Source organism: Stegodyphus dumicola, chromosome X2 (assembly GCF_044657685.1).
Source record: "Stegodyphus dumicola isolate Sdum_Otavi_A_Nest chromosome X2, ASM4465768v1".
Taxonomy (NCBI): domain Eukaryota; kingdom Metazoa; phylum Arthropoda; class Arachnida; order Araneae; family Eresidae; genus Stegodyphus; species Stegodyphus dumicola.
The window spans coordinates 37,607,795-37,620,703 of NC_140781.1; the positions used below are offsets into that span (position 1 = coordinate 37,607,795).

Consider the following 12,909-nt stretch of genomic DNA (forward strand, 5'->3'; position numbering starts at 1 on the left):
GATTTTAATTAGCTGAATTTTTTTACCTTTGTTAATGTTTCATTATTATGTACTGCTACTTCGAAAACTATGCCAAAAGTCTAGCCAAGTACTAAGGTCCCCATAAAATTTGTATATTTCTTACTTGGGCAATTTCACCGTATTTCTAGCAAATCTTTCAGAAGTTACGTTCTGTGAAGTATTAACACTCCGATCACTACCTGAATATAACTCTCCCTAGCCATTTGGCGACTTCTTCTTGATAATATTGGCTATGTATAACTTCCTGTTCTAATTCATTTAAATCTATATGATTCTCAGTTTCTAGAATTTTAGTGTAAAACTTTTAGTGAATTAACCTTTTTCTTTTAGTGAATTAGACAGATCACATAATTCTTCTAGTAAATGTATTTGTTAACAGCTCATTTAATTCATTTCTATTTTTTAAATTTACTTAGTTGTTAACTGTTTAACAACTACCCATTTCTGTTTTTCTCGTTCCATAGCAGAATTTTTTCATTCAAATCTATCATTTTGTTTCAATAATTTTAACAGTCTAAGCAAACGACTTTCAAATTATTTTTTAAATTTCAACTAATTTCAATACAATGCCTTACTACTTGTAAAGGAATTAAAGAGTTAGCTACTCACTCACTTTTCAACTTCCATTGCTTCGTAGCTTCCCATGTCAATCATCGTGTCTGGGTCAGCACACTTTTATAGTGAAAATTACCTTTCCATGTGACTCCAAATAATGACACTTGGGTAAGCAATTAAAATTCCTTTATTCAGGATGAGCAGCTTTCCTTATACAGATGCATTGCCCATTTGGCGATAGAAAATAAATGCAACCAGATGAAACAGTAGTTAGTTGGACATCATTGGAAGTTCCTCTGCAGAAGCAAACTAAGAAGCACTTGTACAAAATCATGGCCCATTTTAAATTCTATCTGATGCACGCTGTGCATGCTCGTGCGGTGGGAAGATGACATTGTATTAGCATAAGTTCTGCGACAAGGTTAATAAATAAGCAAACATGTTAAAAAATTCATTACATTTTTTTTAAAACTATAGCAAATATCTTTGTATCTTTTCCTATGCATCAATGTACTCTTTTAAGTAGGCATGCCTAAAAGTTTGACATTAAAATTAATGACAGTTAATTAAAAATGTTTCAGTAAGTGTTCTTAGAAGTTTATTTAGTAAACACATCAAAGCCTCGTGTGAATTTTGAAACTTGAATGTGTCCTGTGTTTTTTATATGTGATTTCGGCTTATTGACATGACTCAGTTTTTCTTATTTCATTTGTCTGACCATTCTTATATATATATTTCATTTTCTTGTAGATTTTATTATTGCACCAGTGTCTAAAACTTTTAGAATTAAAATTTCTTAATGCAGGAAATGGCATTCATTTTACAGGAACATATATTATGTACAAGGAAGGAGGAAATTGTGATTTTCCTCTTTCCTTATATTAACCCAGCAGAGATCATTTGGAGATGAACTTTCACCTAAAATGTATATTTTCGGGGTTAGATTGATTGATCTCAGTATCAGTTGAAACTTAGAATGTAAGGAGTGTTAAGGTATTCATAGTATGTTTTTGATATTACATTCTCAGTTTCAAATTTTTTTTCCATGCTTATTCATGCTTTCTTGCTTTCTCATATTTATTCGCAACTGCTGTGGCTGTTTGAATAAAACTCTATTCTTAAGTAAGGGCTTTATGTTATAATTTCAGTTATTCCCCTTCCCCCAAAAGAGATGTTGCAGCTTATTGTATTTACTGTGCTGATAGCTAAATGGCAAACACAAATGACTGTCAATTTATATTTCAAGAGCTACATCATAAATAGACTTGCAGAGTTTTAATTTTTGAAGTCCACTAATTTTCAAAAGAAATTAAAGGGAATAAATTAGGATATATGCACATTATGGCAAAAGTTATGTTTTATAATTGATCACTTGGAACATCCATTTTTTTTTTCATGAATTAACAATCCATTTTTCCAGGAAGACTACCATGTATGATAATACAGCTTTGTCTAATAAATTAGAGATTATAATAAATTATGCAAAGAGACCCTTTATTTTGAAAACTTGATGGTATCTGCATGTGCCTTTTTTTATGTTTTTGAAGGAAACCTTAATGCTGGATAAAATCTGATCTTGGATTAAATATGCAGGTGAGAATCCAGTGCTTAGTTAAATATTGGGTGGTGCAAGAAAAAGTCATTGTTGAGTAGTACGTAACCATAATGAGATTCATAGAAGTTTTGCTGAGATGGTAAACCTTGCTCCTTAAATTCGGTTTTTTTGATGATAGTGTAGAAGAAATACACCCAAAGGAAATGTGGCATGTATGATGATAATGCTGTATCAGAATGTACATATAGGTATTGGTTTCTACACTTTTGTTATGGCGAGAGGCAGCTTAAGGACAAGCAAAAATCAGGGAAACCTAAAGACCACCAGATTATGACGAGATAGAAGCCATTGGAGAGCAGTGACAAGATAACTGTAGCAGAATTAACAGGAAGTTTAGTATCTGAAGTACAAAATTGGAATATCAGATTTATGTCTGTGGATTTGGGGCAAAGTTAAGTACTTTGTTCCACATGATGTATTAGAAAATGATAGGAACAGGAGAATTGATGTTTCAAAATTTCCTTGGCAAAATTCATCCAGATTCTCATGAAATAATAAGGGATAATAAGAAATGGATCTTCTACAAAGGATATCAGAAGCAGTGCTACAAGGAAATCGGAAGTGACTCTTTGTAGACCAGGAATATTTGCAGTGCTCACCAAGAACGGAGATTACATCCCTTCCCATTCTCCCAACACAGAAAAATCATCCATCATGGTCGAATTGTCATGGAGCATTTTGTATCATGCGAGTGCATGACATACACATTTCTGTCAGGAATGACGGAATTTACAGGAGTTCAGAAGCTTATACTGCTTCCCCTGTTCTTCAGGATATCACAACCATAGAATACTCTATCCTTCAAGTATTATGCAGTTATTTAAGAACAGAAATATTGGTAGAATAGATTTCTTTCATTAAAAAGTGTTTACACTTTTGCATATACCTGGAATTATCCATTAGCAAATATTATTCAAGTGAACAACTTAATGTAACAAATTACATTTTTTTAAAAATTGATTAAATTTTACACAATAAATAAAGATCACTGATCATTGTTTAAAAGTCGTGAAATTTCCTGATTATCATCCCACATCATCATTCCTGATCATCACTTAATTTTAATAATAATGCACAAACACGCTTCTTAGTTGTCAGACTATAAACAGATACTGAACAATGAAGAGGCTGCATCCAGCATGAAGGTGTGCATTTGGAATGAACAGTTGTCTAGAAAAATATTGTGGTGATAATCAGCATGGAAGGTTCTGTAAAAGAGCAGAAGCTTTTGAATACTCATTTTCTTCAGATGTCTTGCTTTTTAAGTATGTTAATCTAAATAAGTCCGACTTTAGGGAAAAAATGTTTAATTGAAAGAAAGAGGAATATACTATTTAAGAAAATGCTTTATTTTTAGTTTAAAGTATACGTTTAATGTGAATAATATTAAAATTATTAAGTTTATTTTAGAATTTCATTAAAAATTTACTTGCTGTAAAAGTACAGTGAAAAAAGTAGCTACTCGTGAAAATGCTTTATATTTAGCAAAAAAATCTTTTTGTAAGAATTTTGAAAGAAAATTTTTTCTTGTAAGTGTGAAGTTTTACTTACTGTCTCACTTAGAATGTTTAGAATTAACTATAAATTCATTTTTGATGTATCTCTAAATAATTCACCAATGTAGTATTGCTTTGTGAAGTTATAGTATCTTTTAAAAAATCGTAAAACTTTTATTTATATGTGCAATTTTCAATGAAATATTCTGTTTTGATTACAGGTTATGAATCTTAAACAACAAATCAATTCTGAAAATTGTGTGTATGTTATTGGAGGTACTAATTGTGTGAGTCAAAATGCGGAACTGTTTTCTGTGTAAGTAATTTCAGCATAATTAAAGATATGTATTTTAAAGATTATATATTTTTGCAAAGAAATACTGTAGTAAGAATTTTTATTTGCTTATTTGTTGTTATATATGGCTTTATTGAAAGGATCAATCCAAACATATGAAACAGCTTAAGTATTACACAAGGACAATGATATATAATAAAAAAGAGCAAGCATTTAAAGTAAGAACCAGAACAAATGAACATAAGAACAAGAGTAAAAAGTTAACCCCTTAACTGCCGCGGGCGTATATATACGCCTTGCTCAACCGATGCGTTAACTGCCCCAGATGCGCAGCCGATGCGTTAACTTTGCGAATAATTTTAGGTGTAGCAGCGCAAAGCAAATGATAGCAGTTTGGAAGGACGTATATATACGCCTGGGGCAGTTAACGCATCGGCTGAGCAAGGCGTATATATACGCCCGCGGCAGTTAAGGGGTTAATGTAAACAAGGAAAGAAACGCAAGAGACTTAGTCTTTACAAGGAGTTCATGAAAGTTCTGGCATTTCAGTATAGTTTGCTTACCATATTTCTGAAACTCTTTATATAGTTCTGGGCATATAAAAAGATGCTCTGCATTTATGATGCCTGAATTACAAATTTGGCATATACTAGATGGAAAGATGACAATTTTATTAAGATGATGTGCCATGCAATTGTGACCTGTTTGCAGTCAGAAGTTTGCCACAGTCTCTGTATGGAGTTTTTGACAAAAAATTTTCCAAGTGTCTTGAATCCTAGCCCAGGATTTGCCAGTTGATTTTGCTGCCTGTTCAGATTTAAGAGTATCCTTTCATTTCTCAAAATTCTGCTATTTAAGTGACTCTGGAGGAAGTAGTTTGTCGTCTTGTGGTTCAAGTCTTCCTCTCTTGGCTAGTGAGCCTGCCTTTTCTTTACTGTCGATACCTACGTGTGAAGGATTCCATTTAAAAAACGATTGTTTTGTTTTGTTGTATTTTTAAAGAAAGTTCAAAGTTTGTCTTATTTCTGAGATAATCTGGGTATCTGTGTCGTAATTTATAACTACAGCCTGGATGACTGCTTTAGAGAAACAATCGATTTTTATCTAGAGATTTTCCAGAGCTAGTTATTTGCCTATTATTATTATTATTTTTTCATATGTTTAGCATGAATCTAAGTAATTACTTTTTCTATAGATTCTTAGTAGATGAAAATAAAGAAGAGGAAAGAAAAAGGCATAGCATTCTGTGGAGACATGTAATAACTTTGTTTTCATTTAGGTATCATTCAATTAGCTGATGTCTATTGAAATACTTAGGATTTTTTTTTTTAAGTTGGAAAGTTTAAAATGATTAGATAATGTGTACACATGCTAAATGTTCTTTGGAGTAGCCCTTTAAATATTGCAATATGAACTGTGATTTTGCTATTTGATGGAGCTGAAAGTGCATAGGGCTCTGTACCTAGAAAATATAGAAATAAATAGTGAATGCTGAAAAACAAAAGCAGGCAAGAGATGTACAAAATCTAAGGCAAAAACTGATCTTCCAATGAAAGTATTTCATAAGTGATAGAGGAAAAGTACTAAATGTATGTTTTTATTTAAATACTTTAGGGCATTATTTGTTTTATCTTATGTCATAACTTGATGTAAAATATCTAAATTAACATATGCATGACAAATATGAAAAAATTCAAGATTCAGCTCAATGTAGTCATCTATAATGTGTGCATTTTTAGTTATTTATTTTTTAAAATTTAAATGTATTCTATTTTAATTATATCATTTGCAGTTTATATTAATATTTAATTTATGTAATATGCTTATTATGTATATTTTATAAAAAAAGCCTAAAGTATTTATTCATTTTTTGGAGTTTGACATTAAAATATTACTAAATGATGTATTGATGATATTACTAAATGACTCTCCATCATATTGGTTTCTCTTTCCTCATCTGTATATAGCATACATTTCATCTTCAGTGTGCAGACTTTTCCCCATTAGTGGAAGCTCCCTTTTGAACCATGTTCACCTGGACTTTTTCCTTTTCTCCATCCTTCATGCTACTATTGTCTCTCACTTGAGTGGCAGTGACATCTCAGAGATCCTTGAACATATTCCTTGTTCCTTTCTTTCTTTTTGCCATTCTACCCTCTGTAACCTTTCTTTTTGAATCATCATTCAACTTGAGCCTTTTCCGTTCTTTAATCCTTTTCTCTTGTGGGTCTTGTGACTTGAATTGTCAGTGCTAGCTCAACCAAGTGTCTCGAGGTCCCAGCCCTATTCATGCCACTATTCCTACAGTACTGATCTCATAAGCAGCATATTGTCCTGTTCCTAATATTTTTGTTAATTAGATTTGCATTCGCTCTTTCCTTCATTTCCCACATTTCCTTCTGGTGCACAAGAAGGAGTACTTCTTTTTTAAAACACTTTCTCGAACCTTAAAATCAGTTTTACACCTCTTTTTATCATAATAAAATTTTGTTTTGCCCATGCCATATCTGAATTACCCATTGCCTCAGTCATGAATTTTTAAATGTCTGCCAACTTAAATTCGTCCAACAATTTTTTAAATAGAAAGTTATTGAGAGGCATAATCCTTTGTCCTGTAAAGGAATTGTTTTTAGGTGGTGTCTTACCAGTTGTATCATGTTGGGTGAATTTTAATGCAAAAGCTAGTTCTTTAACACAGCTATCCGAGCACTAGTGGTAATTTCTTACACAGTGGTGGATAATTTTAACTATGTTTCTTTTCCTACTCTGCGATATTCGACTGGGGTTGATAAGGGGCCATTTTAAATTGTTCTATGCCAAGAGCTCTACACATTTTGTCAAAAATTTGATATATGAGTTGCTTACCATTATCCGAGATTCTTTTTATCAGAGCTCTATACTTAAATATAAATATATTTAAAAATGAATGTCCAGCAATTTTTGCAGACACCCTTCGGAGCAGAATTATTTCTACCCAATTTAAATATGACCAGCAATCATGAGTAAATATCAATTTTTTTCACTCCGTGGGAAAGGGCCTAAGAGATCAATTTCTACTATTTCATTAGCGAATGCAACTTTTATGCTATTTAGGTACCCAGCCAGCCTTAAATTAATATCATTAATTAGCAAGTGTTACAGGACGTGACATATTCAGTTGCAAATCTTTATAGCTTTTAAAAATAAACAGCTTTCCTTACTTTCTGGACTGTTTTTCTTACTCTGAGATGACTTGATAAAGGCAAATCATGCAGTTCATGTAAAATATTTAATCTTAAACTTGCTGAGATAACCAGTCGTTGTTCTTAATTGTTTCCTTTGACTAGAGGAGAAGGTTATAAATGATTTCATAGTTTGCAACCCTGTTCCTATTCCTGTTGTGTCATGATGTTGAAAGTGTTTGTGATCTTTTAAATATGTGTGTGGATATTTTTGAATTCTGGGTCTCCTTGTAGTCCTGAAATTATTGTTTCTCGTGAATCTAAAATTTTTGAAATCAACATTGTACATCTTTATTCTTTCTACTCATTATCTAGCTTTTCATGATAAGGCATCTGCTGCAACATTTTCTTCAATATGCGTTTAAATTTTAAAGTATATTCTGGTACTTTAAGAGTCCATATATGTGGGGAGGGAGTGACAAATACTCCCTAGGATACAGATATATAGTTGCCACATGGCCCTTATATTCACTAACAGTTTCCTTGCCAAAATACATTCAAATTTTTTTATGGCCAACAAGACTGCTAGACTCTGTTTCTTGATATCATTATAATTTCTTTGAGTTGGATTAAGTGTTTTGCTAAAAGAGGCAATTTTCTGAAATGGCATGCCAATATTTTTCTATATTTCGATTCTACAACTCAAATTATGCCAAACTGCTGAGTTTTGCGAAAATCACACTAGTAGTTTTTAAAAAATAAGCTCTCAAAATTTTAGCTCCTCAATGTTAATTCAATTTGATATATATTTATTAATATCTCTTTTTTATTAAACTTATTTGAGTCTTCATTTCATATTTCAAAATTTAGGTTCATTCCAAATAAAATTCGCTTTTTTGTATGATTTATTTTTTGAATTTGTATTTTTAAATAATATTTATAAATTTTTCAGAAAAAAATTTGAATTATAACCGATAAAATTTTTGCCGTCTCCTTAAAGTAAATGTATTTCTAAGCATGCATGCAAAAAATTAGAGTTTTGTAGTCAAAATTTCGTAAGATATACGTGGATTTACATTTTGGCATATTTATTAGAAGCCATTATAACGAAAATGTGGTTTATGCACTTTGTTAAAATTATTTGAAAGTATGAACAATGAAATTTTTTCCCGCTTGTGGATAATGAAAAAAAGGAAAGAAAAATAAATTAAGAAGTTGGCTAAGTGAATTATTCTTGGCACAAACTAAAAAAAAAAGTGCCAATATATATATTTTTAAATTTCTCACCAAAAATTACTAAATTTAATATCTAGACATAATTTGAGTCGTAGAATCGAAATATGGAAAATATTTGGCATGTCATTTCAGAAAAAGTAAGATTTTGTGCCAAAATACCTATGTTAGAACAATGCTATATATAAATCTGATATATATCCTAAGTCGCGCTTTCAAGACATGGAAAACGCAATTTGAATTTCTTTAATTGGCCCAGTAGAACGGGAGATATAGAATTGCCCCCCCTTTTTTTGTAGTGTGCATTTGATTTTCTGTATTATATCCTCAATTATTGATAAATGTTAAATGGGGTATTTTGTTATATTAATTAGTTTAATTTTTTATTTATACTAATTAATTAAATTTTTTTAGCATACTACAGGGCTACAATAGGGATTACTTGTGGGGATTATGATTTTGATTTTCAGCATGTCTGCAGTATGCTTTTCTGGGATCTCTTTTACTTTATTTTAACAATATGTTTTAGAGTTATATTATTTTAACAATATGTTTTAGAGTTTTAAAGTTATTATTTTAACAATATGTTAAAAGAGGCAGCTGTGCCTCTTTTTTAGTCTGCTTGTTTATATCCCATGCATTGGTATACTCCTGAGTGTTACTTTGTATGCCAGCTGATTTTAAGAAATTCAAACCCAATATTACATGTGCCTGTAAATTTGTATCCCCCACACTAAAAAAGGACTTTGCTGTTCATTTCTAACTTGCACTTTTAAAATCGCTTGCCCTGTGCATTCACAGTGTTTTTCCTTTCCTATTATGGCCTTGGTTCTTGCAACCTCAAGTATTCTGTACTTTCTAAATATTTTGCCAAAAAGCTACTTTGCACCCATGTGACCAGCAGAGCAGCTGAAGAAATGGCATGAAAAACAATCTGAATATCTGGAATTGACAGATTTTTAATTAGCACCATATGTAATAGAATATGCAGGGCTTTTTCTTCCATCTAGGATGACTGACCTTTCTCATACACAATACCCTACCTAGTTTAAAGGTTTCTGTGTATGATTCCCTGTTTTAATTTTCTGAAAATTATCTTGGTGGTAACCATTATCAGGCAAAAAATTTTATCGATTACCAAAATATTGCCTGCCGTCACATTTACCACCTCTTTCAGCAAGAGGTTTCCAGGATTTTTTGCCATCTCTTTCCTCATATTCCCACATATGCATATTTACAGCAAATTTCAGCTAACATGAAAAGCTGTTCTAGCCTATGAGGGTTTCTTATTTCCAGAAAATCTTGAATTTGGAGCAACAACCTGGGTAATATTAACTCAATAACTTCTGCATATTTTTTTTTTTCCATATAACAACTTCACCAGATGTAGTTTTCGTGGAATAAAATCTGTTAACTTATTTCCTTAGTCTGGAATTTAACATAATGTTCAGAATTTAACTTGACCCTATCTTTAATCATGCAAAATGCTCTCAAAAATATGGTTTTAAGTATATCTAACTTATAGTTGTCATTCCCTGGTTCACCTAGTAAACATTTTCCAATACCTCTGTACCAGTTCACTGCTTAACCTCATAGCATAGTGGTTGCTATTGCCACCTTTAGCGACTGTCTAACAGGGTATAGAAAAATAGTGTTTCTAAGTCTTCTAAAAAGTCAGGACCAAACTTCTGTCATCAAAATTACTAGATGGTTTCATTGATGCCTGCATAGTGCCTGCAGCTTTCCATTGGACTTGCTACGAACTTGGAATCTTCGAGGGAGTGTAGGCTAAATGTTGTCTTGTGACATGGTTTGTGATATAATACCAAATGTTGGGTTCTACTGTATGTGGAAGCTTGTATCAGTCCTATAGACCTTAGTAAACTGATAATGAGTTATGTCTTAAATGAACAGAAATGCACAGCTTTTGTACCACTTCACTAATTGGGGAATTTAACCGTTTGACTGCTACACAGCGCAAAAGCGCTGCGTTCATTTGTCACGCGAAGTACGTGTGAGGTCAGACTACGTACATTCACACCCACGGAGCAACAGACACACTGAAACTCGCAGTGGTTTTCGAGACAAATGAATGCAGTGCTTTTGCACCGCGTAGCAGTGAGACGGTTAAATTAACGTAAGATAAAGTTAAAATTCAAATCTATGTAACATAGATTTAGACTACACATAAAATAAATTATTTAAGCTGACTCAAGGTATTTAACAGTGCATATTTTAAATGTTGATTAAAAACACTACAGCTTAGGGTTCTAACAGCTTTAAATATTATTGGTAAAATCTTGTACAATTGAAATAGATGAAGACTAATGTATATGGCTGTGTATGAAATGCAGGCTCGAGAGCCACATGCATTTCTCGCAAATGTAATTAATTTATTTTTTAAAAGTTAAAAGACAGTTTCTATTCTTGTTTGCATGTCCCCATATTTTTAGTGAATCTTTCATGTTGTGAAACTTAAGTGTTAAATTCATTGCTTTTTCCCATCAGTGGAGTTTGCTTCAACTGTGAAACATGTATCACACGCAGAACTGGCAATAGTAATAGAAAACATGGGTGCCAGGAGCTCTAATCTAGATATTTAAAACCCTTTGTGTTAATACTCATAACTAATTTGCATTCTGGTGAGGACTATAGAAGTTATAAGTTATAGTAAAGATTTAAATCATAATAACTGATAAATTAGCTTAAAATACCTTATGAATTACAGATATAGAAATCCATAGGCATTCAGACACACATATGCTAAGAGCATACCTGGGTTAGCACATAAAAACTTTTTGGCAAATTGGTGCATTGTTACATAGATAGTTTATTGTATCTTTTCAGTGGGGGTACAGATAATTAAAAAGTACCATAATTTTTATAAGGAACACCATGTCATTTACATACTTAAAACTTAAATTTTTCATTATGTGCCAATGTGGCATTTACGTGCACTTAAAAAATATTTCTTATAATGTCATTGTAAATAGCTTGAATTACATTGGTGCTGCTCCCACACACCCAGTTACTTTCTGCAAGCTTTAGTGCATTTGAAGTGTCTGGAATGTAAGAAAATGCAGAACACTTCTCTGATTCCAATAAGATTAATTTTTTGCATATCAGATTTCACAAACAGAAAATCAGTCATTGCTCTTTTGATTTTTTGGTGGCGTAATGTTTCACAAATGGCGTTTCAATATCGCAAATGATGTCACCACACCCTCCCTTCCCACTGATAGCATTATACCTCGTAATCTTTCAGATATGCAAGAAATCTTACTCTTTGTCCAGCTTTTGTGTTTCTAGGATGGGTGCCTTTGGAAGGATCATTGTATCTAGGAAGTGGTTGTGAGATTTTGGAGTTATCATCTTCATGTGTCTGAAGATTTGTTGCTATATTATATTTGAAACATGTTTTTTCAGTTTATCTATCGATATTCTTTTAATTTTGCCTGAAACTTTCACATCAAAAAATTTCTCAAAACGTTGTTTAACTAAATATGGTCTAAGATAGGGTGGTTGAAGAGAAGACGAAATTATGCTGTTTTAGATGAATATGTGTGAACAATTTGTCTTTGTGTACAAAAACTGTTTTTTTCCATGGTTGGTTCCATGATGGTTTTAGGTTTTGGATATGACTTTGCAATTTTTGTATAAAATCTGAATGCATGACTGTTGGGGAATTACTGAAAATTTCTCCGGGCAAACAGATTGGTGTGCCATACACAAGTTCAGCAGAACAATGCAAATCTTCTTTAATGGCGAATCAAATGCCAAGAAGTATTAAAGGCAGGACATCTGTCCAAGAATTTGACATTTGCAAGGGGGATTTCAGGTTCTTTCAAAAGCTGTTTTCAAAGTTCGATGCTGTCATTCGATCATTCGATTAAACCATTAGATTGTGGATGATAAGCTGTGATGCTGTTAGCTTTGAAACCTAGGTTTTTGCTCAAGGATTGAAAAAGTTGGCTGTAAAATTGTCGACCTTGGTCAAATGTTATCTTCTCTTGGATTCCAAATCTTGAAATCTAAGTCATGACAAGGGAATTTGCAATGGAATCTGCAGTTTGGTCTTGCAAAGGTAGAGCATCGATCCACCGAATGTATCTGTCGATGATGGTAAGTAGATACCTAAAACCTTTGCAAGATGTTAAAGGGCGAAAAATATCGATTTTAAGGTGCTTGAAACGTGGATTGGTAACTTTGAATTCAGCAGTTGAAGCATGTGTATGTTTATGAACTTGGCTCATTGGTATTGCAAGCATTCTCTAGACCACAGCTGATAGTCTGCCAATGAATTGTTTTGTCATCAGCATCATTGTTGCACGAATTCCAGGATTAGATAAGTCATGTACAGAGAAAAGTACTTTTTTGTGAAATTCTTTTGCAATGTATGGCTGTTTAAAATTAGTGGGGGTATCACAGTAAATTTTCTATTGTTATCTGGGAATAGGAATTTGTAATATTTTAAAACTGGAATTTGATTTAAGAATCTTGAGAATCCTGAAAATCTGCAATAACTGTACAATC

General features: G+C 32.3%; 1 protein-coding gene across 4 annotated transcripts in view; it reads left to right on the forward strand.

Annotated features, from left to right (window-relative positions):
- LOC118185112 (uncharacterized) overlaps positions 1-12,909 on the forward strand; it is a 254,232-nt gene that overhangs the window by 193,357 nt on the left and 47,966 nt on the right. For all 4 annotated transcript variants that reach the window (XM_085809298.1, XM_085809300.1, XM_085809301.1 and 1 more), the window contains one exon: positions 3,909-4,003. In XM_085809298.1, the coding sequence (XP_085665424.1) occupies positions 3,909-4,003 (95 nt within the window). The remainder of the gene's footprint in view (positions 1-3,908; positions 4,004-12,909) is intronic.